Raw genomic sequence first — 11,084 nt, 5'->3', positions numbered from 1 at the left:
CATGATTTTATGTACAGAAAATGCTAACAACTCCACCAAAAAACGATTAGAACTAATCCCCAAATTTGGTAGTTAGAGCATACAAAATCAACATACAGAAATTAGGTGAGTTTCTCCTCACTGACAAATGATCTTTAACGGAAATAAAACTGCATTTGCAATTGCATTAAAAAAATCAAGGAATAAGTTCAACAAAGGAGGTAAGAGACCTGTACGCTGCAAACTACAAGACTTTGATGACAGAAACTGAACAAGACACAGATAAATGACAAGATATTCTGTGGTTATGAACAGGAAGAATCAGAACTGTACAGAGTCTATCCTACCCAGAGCCATCTATGGATGGCTGAAAGTGCAAGCTGAAAGTGGCTGATAGTGCAAGCCCTATCAAAATTCCATGGCATTTTTCACAGGAATAGAAAAGATAGCCCTATAATGTGTATGGGACCACAAAAGATCCCGAATAGTCAAAGCCATCCTGAGAAGCATAGATATAAGGGAACACTAACATTTCTGTTAGCAACTCATCTTCAAGTCTAAGGTTAGTTAACAATGAAAAGTTAAAATTATAAAAGAAGGGGAAGAACAACGATGTTTCACAAAGTTGACAGTTTGGCATGGGAGAGACAAGGTCTCCTGGGGGTGGGGGGTGGTAGTGGTGGTGGAGAGAGAGAGAGAGAGAGAGAGAGAGAGAGAGTGTGTGTGTGTGTGTGTGTGTGTGTGTGTTTCCACCTAGGCTGTGTGCCTCGGGACCTACCTGCAGACAAAGCGGAGGAGGGGGTGGGGGGAGACACACTCAGTGGAGCAGGATGTCATTCCCACTACAAGGCTCCTCCCCATGGGAGTGTCCGCGCGCCAGTACCAACGCAGCTTGCCGCTTGGGCTCCCACGCTGGGCTCAGGCCGCTGCTGGGAAGCAGACACCTGTCCCACTGGGGTTCTGCTTTCAGTCGTCCTCCCCATCTGTTTGCTGCCTGGCATGGGCCTGTGCTTGGCGCCTGCGCTGCTGCTGCTGCTGCTGCAGCTGCTGGGTGAGTGGTTGCCTCCTCCCGAAGACCCCTCGCCTCTGGCCTCTCTGCTTGATCTTCAGGGACAGAGTAAGGGGGCAAGAGGGCTGGAAAAAGAGGTCTGGGAAAAAAACCACAACCATAGTGCAGGGCACGGGCGGGAGACCTGCATATGGGGTGTGCCTATGCCGTGCCACCTGCCACTCCCCACCTCCAAGTCCCATCTTGGCACTCGGTCCCAGAGACTTTCTTTTTCTTCTTGGGTCCCTTCTCCCACCTCTCTTACCCTTCTCCCATCCTCAGTCTTGGAGCTTCACACTCATTCCTTGGTGCCACGCATTTGCTATTCTACCTGCTTGACTTCCCCTTCCCCAGCTGGGGCATCCCGGAGGGAGCCGTCACTTGACCGGGTGGAGCCGGGTGGGGAGAATGGAATCTGACAATGGTATAAGGCCAAGGAGATACTGGGAGCTGAGATGCGCTGTTCTGAGGGTAAAGATGAGGCAAGGGTACTCCTGGCAGAGGGGAAACCTGTAAGCAAAGGAGCAGAGGTGGGACCAAGACCTTAGGTGACACTAAGTGCTGCTGTGTGTGGCTGAAGCTGGGCATGTGAGGGGTTTGCTGGGACAGAAGGGTAGAGTTTGCTGCTCCTGGAGTCCTGGAGGGAGAGGGGAGGGTTCCTCTCTCTCCTGCCTACCCTCTCCACATAACTACTCATTCTAAGCCCTTGGTATCAGTTCATCCTGCCTGCGGAATAGACATGCTGCAGCCACACGGAGAGTCACTGTGGCTCCTGCCATCCAATCCATGGATCCTGAAAGAGGGGGCCAGGGCCAGATGGGGACCCTGCTCCCAGACCTGAAGCAAGAGTCACCTCCCTGCACACACTCAGTGAGAAGGATGGGGGGCCAGACTGGAAAACTTGCCCCTGAGTGTAGCACTTCCAGGGGCTGAGAGTACAGAGAGGGGCAGTGGAAGTCTGGTTTTGGTGACCCAGGTCCTAGGAAGGGGCTGCCAAGTCCCTTCCTATGAGACCCTCGCCTGGGCCCCAGAAGACTGCCACCTGTCGTGGACTATTGGGCCTTGTGGCTAAGGACAGAGCCTTGTGGCCTGACCAGAGGGTCTTCCCCGGAATTCACACCCTGGCAGCCTGGTCTAAATGGGCCCTCTGCTGCCCAGAGCCCTTTCAGGGAATCCCCCTTTTGCTTGGCTGGTGGAGAGTGGAGGGGCCAGGGAACACCAGAGATGGGCCACATGGGAGATGGATGAGAAGGGAGCATCAAAAGGGAGTGGAAGGGCAAGACGGTAAGGGGCAGAAGGAGGCACCTGAGAAGGTATGGAAGGTGGGAGACCCAGAAACCAATAGGGAGGAGAAGAAAGGAAGAAAGCTCAGCTGTCCCAGCGTGTCAAAAGAGAAAGAGGAGGAGCCACTGTCCTCAACCCATTTCTGATAAATGTCCATTAGCCAAGTCCCCAGAAACCTTGCTCTGTTTCCCACGTCAGCTGGGGCCTAGGAGAGTGGCAGGAGCCCCGCGGACCCCTCTTTGAACGGGTGTGGCCGTTCTGCGGAAGGAGTGGTGCCTGGGGAGGGTAGGCTTCACCGTCTCGGGGAGGCCGGGCCGAGTCTCGGTGTGCCCGATCCACCCGTGACGTGTTGCAGGACTCCCCAGAGCCGGGGGCCGCCCGTCCCCGCGACAGAGGGGCGGTCAGTGCCAGCCGGTGACGCCTTCGAGCCACACTCTGCGCTCCTCCGATTCCGCGCGCCCCGCGCCTTCAGAGGGCGTGGCCGGGGACGCCGGGGAAGCGCGTTGGTAAGGCTCCCCGAGAACTGCAGCTGCCCGCCGCTCCCTCAGGGTCACCTGGCTCGGCCGGACGGAACCGATGTCTGGACGCGGCCGAGGCGTGCACAGCGGATGCGCGGTGCGAGCGGCTGCGCACCGAGTACGTGGCTCAGTGCTTGGGTCGGGTCGGGGCCGGAGGCTGCCCCCGCGCCCGCTGCCGCCGCGCCCTGCGCCGCTTCTTTGCCCGCGGGCCTCCCGCGCTCACCCACGCGCTGCTCTTCTGCCCGTGCGCCACCGCCGCGTGCGCCGAGCGCCGGCGCCAGACCTTCGTGCCAGCCTGCGCCTTCGCGGGGCCCGGGCCGACGCCGCCCTCCTGCCTCGCACCCTTAGACGCCTGCGAACACAGCCGGATCTGCGGGTGAAGAGGGGGGTGGGGCTACGTGGGATGGGGCGGAGGAGGGGCGGGGCTGTGTGGCAGGTGCGAACCGGCTGTTGGAGCCCGCCGGGAGGAGACTGGGTGGGCGGGACTGGGCGGGGCCTCCCGCCCACCATCCCGCCGTCGCACCGCGCAGGCCCCGCCTCCTGGCCTTCCAGGCCTCCTGCTCGCCCGCCCCCAGCGCCCCCGACGGCTGCCTGCTGGATGAGGCCCCCAGCTGCCTGCGTGCCTACGCAGGCCTCGTGGGTACGCACTGCCGGGATCTGGGCGCCGACTGGGGTTCTCCCGAAGATGCCTCTGCCTGGGTGGGCCGATTACTCAGTCCTGGAGGTCCCAGCAGGCACCGCCGTCACTCCCAACTATGTGGACAACGCGAGCGCGCGCGTGGCGCCTTGGTGCGACTGCGGAGCCAGCGGAAACCGGCGTGAGGAGTGCGAAGCCTTCCGGGGGCTCTTCACCAGGAACCGCTGCTTGGGTGAGGGGCCCGGGCGGGGCGGCGCTCACCGCTCCTTCCCAGTTTCGGGCTGGCGGGAACTTATTTTAGCGGTGAGGAAACTAAGGCTGTTTGCTGCAGCCATGCAAGTGCACACCGTCTATGCTGTCTACCTGCCCCTCAAGAAATCCGCGCCCAGTTATCCCCAGAGACCAGGTCACAGACCAAAGTAGGATCTTAGGGATGTCTAGGCTGGTGACCCTGCAGGCGGGTAGGGGTGGGAGGAAACAGTCAAAACAAGTTTCCGAGTTCCTGGAATGGAACCAGATGAAATTCCTGCCAGCGCCACTTCTGACGTGGTCCCACGCCCAGGTGATCTTGCTTTTTGGGTCTGATTTTGCCACTCACCCGCCCAGAGTTAGCCAACTCCTCTAAGCCTTTTTGTGCCCATCTGTAGTATGGGGGTGGTAATCGTCACCCTTCCCTGCGAGGATGACAATTTGGAAGGCCTTGTCATGCACCTTCCATTCCAGAAGCCAACCCTTGCAGATATCCTATCTTCCCAACCCACTGCAGGAAGCCAGAGGACCTGTTTGTCCCAGAGGACCTGGGCCTGGTGCTGGGGTTTCCCAGCCTAGCCCATCCTGGCCCCCTTCCTCCATAGATGGTGCCATACAGGCCTTTGACAGTGGGTGGTCTCCAATCCTGAAGAACCAGCCAGATGTCCGCCAGGACCCTGAGCACAGCCTTCTGCAAGTAGGTGTAGAGAGGGGATGGTAAGCTGCCAGCCCCTGGCCTGGCTCCTTCCACACACTTCCATTCCAGGTGGGCTTGGATGGAGGCATGAATGGCCTGGGCTGGAGGTGGTGGAGGCAGAGAGCAGAACCCAATTTCTACCTCAAGTGCACGTTCTGGTCCCACCCCTAAGGTGTCCTCCGCAGATGGGCTCCTGGTGGGGGAATCTCTGCTTTCCATGCTGTTTGTCTTGGCTCTGCAGCCCCTGCTCTGACTAGGACAGCCAACCTTGGACAACAACATCATACTGACAGCCATACTGCCTGGGATATAGGGCCCCATCTGCACCCTCTTGCCCCCTGAAAGTGGACTGGCTTGCCTCCCAAGCTGACTCCAGTGCTCTTGCACTGCTGTTCTTTTTAGGTCTGGACACCCTGTGTGCCTGTCCCCTAGAGTGAGGGATTTGGGGCTGAGGGCCTGATGCAAAGCCCCTAGTTTCCCTTTCAGTGGGTTTCTTGGTTGTAGGTCCTTCTGTCCACTGACCTTGGAACAGTCAGCTTCTCCTACAGGGTAGGGATGGGAGGTGGTCACCTTTGTAGCTAAGGCCTCAGTGGGGCCCCAGATCACCTACAAGTCAGAAACCATTTAAATTCCAAGAATTTTAAGAGATTTTTACCAGCTTCCCCAAAGAGAACATACCCTAAGGAGTACATCTAGACAGACTTACAGGTAAACTTTTTTTTTTTTAACACTGCAGCCTTTCATGGCACCTTCCCAGGGAGGCACCACCTGTCATGATATCCACCTAGGCCCCATTTACTAATGTTATTAAGGTTCTTCCCAACCACGATGTGCTGCTTGGTGGGCACCACCTGGAGTGAGATTCCAGTCCCCTGCATTGCACTGGTCATGTCGCCATCTTCCCTGTGGTTTAACCTAGCACTATGAATGGCAACCATAGCTCAATAAACCTGTATGCACTGAGAATGGCCTTGTTTTCCTGTGATCTGTCCTGGGATCCCGGAGACCAAGTCTGCTACAGGCTGCTGTCCCTCTGCGGGCCTGTGAGACCTCAGATGGTATCAGAACCACTATTAGATTCTAGTGGCAGAGATTTCTGTTGCTTTGTCTTCTCTGCTAGTACTCGGATTCAGGAACTACGCTTCCCAGCCTCCCTTGCAGCCAGGAGGTGGTTATGGAACACAGTCCTGGTCACAAGTGGAAATCACAGATGAGGCTTCCAGGAGAGTTCTTGAAACAGGAGCAGACTTGTTGACTGGACCCCTCAGGCTTTAGCCTTCTCTCCCTTCTTGCCCAGAACTTGGTGGCCATGTCTGGGGATGTGGGAGCCATTCTGAAAACGGAATCACATGACATTGTGGAGCCACTGTCCCAGCCCCCATCTGCCTCCCACTAGACTCTTCACTGTATGAGAGAAATAATACCTTTAGTTTGTTGAAGCCAGTTTCTCCAAAGACATCTGTCATTTGCAGCTAAATACAGTTTCTGATTGTTCCACTATCACTTCCGGGGTGCCAGTGAGCCCTGGGATCACTTAGGATCAGTGTACACAGAGCCCAGGCCTGACAGACACTTTAGAGTGGTGGTCATTTTGTCGTTGTTGTTGCTGTTTATTTCCATACATTCTGCCTGCTTCTGTCCATGTGGAGAGTCGAATTCTTTCCTGGAGTCCAAGGAAGTGTCTCCTAAGGATTTCACAAGCACTTGTGTGTGGCCAGTGTGGGTGAGGGTGTGCCAGGGGCATTGTGTTGATCTGCGGTCCTGCGAAAGTGTTCGGGGGAGGAGAAGGCAGAATGGTGGGGGCCACGTGTGAAGTCTTCTGCCCGCTTCCTTCTTTCTCAAGAGCTTGGAGACACTGATGAGTGAAGGGTTAAAGAGTCTCTGAGCCGCTGCGTCTCAAAGCTGGTTGAGGCTGTCAGGGGCCGTGAAACCCATGTGGGCCGTGTTGTTTGTGCCTTGCTCAGAGACCAATCTGGGCAGGTCGGGTGCCCACCACACCAGGTTGGGTGCTTGGGAGGTTGGGAGCTGACACAGCTCAGAGCTGCCCCCCACTCTAGAAGAAATGCCTGTAAAGTTCTCTGCTCCTGAGGTAGACTGCAGTCATGGGGCGGAGGGACGCTCCTCTGCACCGTTCATGTTCCCGAGCTCCTTGCGGGATTGGGCTGAAACTAGATCCCAGCTGAGACCACAGCCTCGCCACACCTTCCCCTGCCTGCTCCTGCCTCCCTCAGAGGTTCCCCGGAGGGCACTCCCTCTCCTAAACCATGGCCTGTGAATTCCTGCCTTAGGCTCAATTTCTGGAGAACCTGACCTTAGAGCAAGGCTTCAGTGCAGATCACACCCAAGCCCAGGCCTGGGGCTGTCCTGACCAGAACAGAGCCACTGGCTCTGAGACTCTGTATTTAGCGCTCAGAGCAAACCCACAGATACCACATACGGTGGCAATCCACCAGCCTTGCAACTGCAGCCAGTAATCGCCTCGGAACCCAGCACCAATCCGACCTGCTGGGATATGCCCCTGAGCAGCCCGGGCTTCCGGCACAGCTGTGTCCAGGGTTCAAGTGATGGTGCCCCGTTGGCCTGTCCATGGCTTCCCTCCGTGGCCACGAAGGCTCTCCCTGCAGGATGCGTTAAGAGTGTCATCGGCAGCTGCAGACTGTGGTCTCTCCTTTTAGGGATCTCTGCAGAGAAAGGCTCCTCTCGTTCCCATCATCCACGAACTGAGGCAGGACCCGGGGAGGCTCAGCGTGGGTTTTAAGCCTTTTCCAGGCAGCCCGCAAAGATCACACGGAATGGGAAGGGCAGTTCTCCAGAGGAAGAGAAGGAGGCGTGCTGGGCAGGGGGAAGCTCAGAGTCCAGCCTCCTCTCACTTCACGAAGAAGGAATGTAAATTATACCTTTTGAACGATTATGAACATGAAAAAAGAGCAGAGCCTTATAGAAAACAGTGGCCCTCTTCCAATAGCAGCTGGCGGTCTCCCTTCGGTAGCTCTCTCCACCTCGGGCTCGGGCTTTAACGAAATGGCGTCGCTTTATCATCAGACAGTGTGTCATGGAAAGGAGGCTTCCTTGTTGGGAGCAGGGGAAAAGGAACGGTCTCAGGACTCCTGCTGCCTGGCTCTCTGTTCTCCCCCCAAGTGAACCTTCCCACGTGGGAGGCTTAGGGCTATTTGGGGTGAGGACCCGGGCAGCTCTGAAGACAGAAGCCAAGAGGAGGGGACCAGGCACCATGATGTACAGAGGCTACCATCTGGCCACCCCTGGGCCCACTGACTTTCCAGGGGTTTTGTTACTGGAATGGGCTGAATGGGGGCCCCAAAGCTATGTCCACATCCTAAGCCCTGGAACCCAGGACTGTTACCTTAGATGCCCACAAAAGAATAAACATTAACTAATACAGCAAAAGATGTGATTAAGAATCTGGACAGGAGGGGCTTGAATTATCTGAGTGGGCCCTAAATGCAGTCACATGCATCCTTATAAGAGAGACAGGGGGAGACTGGATAGATGATGTGAAGACAGAGCAGAGCTAGGAGAGCCAGCAGCCACCAGAAGTAGAAGAGGCCGGGAATGGGTTCTCCCAAGAGTTCCTGGAGGGGTTGGAGGCCTGTCAACACTGAGATTCCAGACTTTTGGCCTCCACAACTGTGAGAATGAAATTGTTTTAAGCCCCCAAGGTTCCCAAAGGTTGGGGAATTTGTTACAACAGCCCCCAGGAAACCAAGAGTCGTCGGAGTTCATTTTCAATCACTTCTACCCGAAGAGGTCTGCCTTATACACAGTGTTCAATCTGGCCAGACACCTCAAGGCTGAGTCCCGCTGTGGCCCTCATGACCAGGAATGGCTCCTGTTCTGTTGGTCCTCATCTGAGCGTTGGCCTCCGTGTCCTTCCAGATAGCCCACTGGCAGTCTCTCTCGCGTGCTCTCGGGGAGACTGTGGCCCTGGTGTCATCCCCGTGACTGGGCCTCTGCTAGCTGCTGTCAACACTGAGCCTCTAGCTGGCAGGTGACTGGGGGAGGGGGTCAGGCAGAAGGGCAGGTGCTAGAAGCATTCATGGATTTATTGGTGGAAACTTCACGGCTCATGAATGTCCACTCTGGCTTGGGGCCCGTTTTCTAAGTGCAAGGATGATAGGGAATCTGTTTGTTGTCCCCGTCCTGCCCTCTCAGCCCCCTGGCTGTCAGGCAGGGCCAAACTCCCATCAGCAGCTCACTTTTAGAGGACGTGTGGACATTGTTAGCTTAGATTTCCAGAGTGGCAGGAGGACGGGGGCCATGTGGGGTTTCAGGAGACATCCCCCAGCTGCACAGCAACTTGCCAATGAGCCCGGCATGTGTGTGACAGGAGACAGAGCCAAGGCCATCCTGCTGGCCCACAGGCCCTGGAAGGCCTGAGTTGAAGAGTGTCTCGGGAAGCTGCTCTGCCAAGAACATGTCACCCCACCCTCAAAGGAGCCTCCAGTCCGAGGCAGACGATCCAGAGAGAACAATTAAGATGAGTATACACTAGAGCAAAATACACAACCTCAGAGGCTGAGCCCTCAAGGGGTCAGGATTAAGCAAACGAGGAAAGGCCTACTGGGTGTGCAAATGGACCCTGAGGTGTGCAAATCGCTGTCCCCAGCTCCCCGTATGGGACGTCAGAACGTTGCATATGGTCAGCAGGTCTTCCGGTCTGGTCCCTTTCTTGTGTTGGTAACACAGGATGGGAGAGAATTCCCATCACTAACATGGGGCAGCAGGGTATGTCTGCTCATACCCAACTCACCCGCGTGTGTGGTTGGGGCTGGGGAATCAGACACCAGGAAGGACAGTGCCATTGGTGACAGCATTTTCCAAAATGGTGACCAGTTCTGGGTGAAGTTCTGAAGAAAAAATTTGGCCTTCCTCCGATTTACACCATAGCTGCCTTTCTGGAAAACTGGCTCTCACACCAGCTCTCAGATCCTTGTGTTTGTAATGGGGTTGGGTTGACGCTTAAATAATTAGGAACTGATGTTCTCATCTATACAAATACCCAGCAAGATGTTTTAAAATCGAGTGGGAGGTGGGTCAGTTCTTGGTTGGGTGGGACAATCGTGGGTGTCACAGAATGACCATCTTCAGTCTCACCCACTAAATCGCAGCAGCTCCTCCCCATGCAATGCAATAACCAAACGGCCCCTACCTGTTCTCCAGATGTCCCAAGATGGGGCACTCAAGAACTATGCCCTCCAGGCCTGGGCCAGGCCCAACTCCCAACACTGCTAGGGTAACCCACTTTGTTTTAGTCACTCTGGCCGCTTTGGACCAGCTCAGACCAGCAGGCATGCCCTACCTCTAGGCCTTTGCACCTGCTGCCCCTCCATTTCTGATTGCCCTTGTTCCGAACATCCATGTGCCGGCTCCTACCTCTATTCAGCCGTTACCTATCAGGATGGCCCTTCCCTGCCCCACTAAGTAAAGGAGCCACCCTTCCCGCATTTTCTGCCACCCCACATTTTCTGCCCCCTACTGCATCTGTACTTTCTTTCTTTCTTTCTTTTTTTTTTTTTAAAGATTTTATTTATTTATTTGACAGACAGAGATCACAAGTAGTCAGAGAGGCAGGCAGAGAGAGGAGGAAGCAGGCTTCCCGCTGAGCGGAGAGCCCGATGCAGGGCTCGATCCCAGGACCTTGGGACCATGACCTGAGCCGAAGGCAGAGGCTTTAACCCACTGAGCCACCCAGGCGCCCCTGCATCTGTACTTTCACAGAACTTATCATCTGACGTTGTACCCATTACCTGTCTCCCTAACTGCCTTGTATACTCCATGAGGACAGGGATTTTTGTCTGTTTCCCTCACTGAATTCCCTGGTCCTGAAGGACACGCTCATGCAGGAAGGAGGAGGACGGCAGACGTGCAGCGATTCGGAACTCCTTTGGGGCCCTGCGTCGTGTGCCCTTAGACACAGCCTGTACAACCATCTCTAGCCTGTGCGTGGTTCTAATGGAGGCTTCCTCAGCAGGCACAGCGTTGGCTTGTTACCTTTTTAAAGGTCGGACTAATGGTTTCTTTGGCAACATCATTCCCTCCAAAACCTATACTTTTTTTTTTTTTTTAAGATTTATTTTAGAGAAAACAAGCAGGGGGAGGGGCAGAGAGGAGAAAGAGAGAGAGAGAGAGAAACAGACTTCTGGCTGAGCACAGAGCCTGACTCGGGCCTTGATCTCACTATCCTGAGATCATAAGCGGAGCTGAAATCAAGAGTCAGATACTTAACTGACTGAGCCATCCAGGAGTCCCCCAAACCTACACTTAAAAAAAAAAAAAAAAAAAAAAAAGACTTCATTTATTTGACAGAGACAGCGAGAGAGGGAACACAAGCAGGAGGAGTGGGAGAGGGAGAAGCAGGCTTGAGTGGGGAGCCCAATGCAGGCCCCCATCCCAGGATCCTGGGATCATGACCTGAGCGGAAGGCAGATGCTTAACGACTGAGCCATTCAGCCTCCCCCCCCCCACTTTATTTATTTCCCAGGCAGGTCTAGGGTCAGTGATGACATTCCTGATTCTTTCCTGGACGCCATTCTGAAATTGGTTTTATAGATTTGCTTCCTTCTGGTCTCTCCCTCAAGATACTGGCTTTGAGGTTCTAAGTCCCAGGCGGGAAGACCACACCCTTCACCTTCTTCTCACCTTGGGAGGCCAAGG

General features: G+C 55.2%; 1 protein-coding gene across 1 annotated transcript; it reads left to right on the top strand.

Moving 5' to 3' along the window:
• The first annotated feature begins 978 nt into the window (after nt 1-978).
• GFRA4 (GDNF family receptor alpha 4) lies at nt 979-8,372 on the top strand. The gene is made up of 6 exons (XM_044262206.1): nt 979-1,030; nt 2,860-3,205; nt 3,360-3,469; nt 3,564-3,698; nt 4,321-4,412; nt 8,307-8,372. The coding sequence occupies exons 1-6, from the start codon at nt 979-981 to the stop codon at nt 8,370-8,372; spliced, it is 801 nt and encodes a 266-aa protein (XP_044118141.1).
• The last annotated feature ends 2,712 nt before the right edge of the window (nt 8,373-11,084 follow it).

Source organism: Neovison vison, chromosome 8 (assembly GCF_020171115.1).
Source record: "Neovison vison isolate M4711 chromosome 8, ASM_NN_V1, whole genome shotgun sequence".
Classification (NCBI taxonomy): Eukaryota; Metazoa; Chordata; class Mammalia; order Carnivora; family Mustelidae; genus Neogale; species Neogale vison.
The sequence above is the reverse complement of the archived record's forward strand: the minus strand, read 5'-3'. Positions and strand labels throughout refer to the sequence as shown.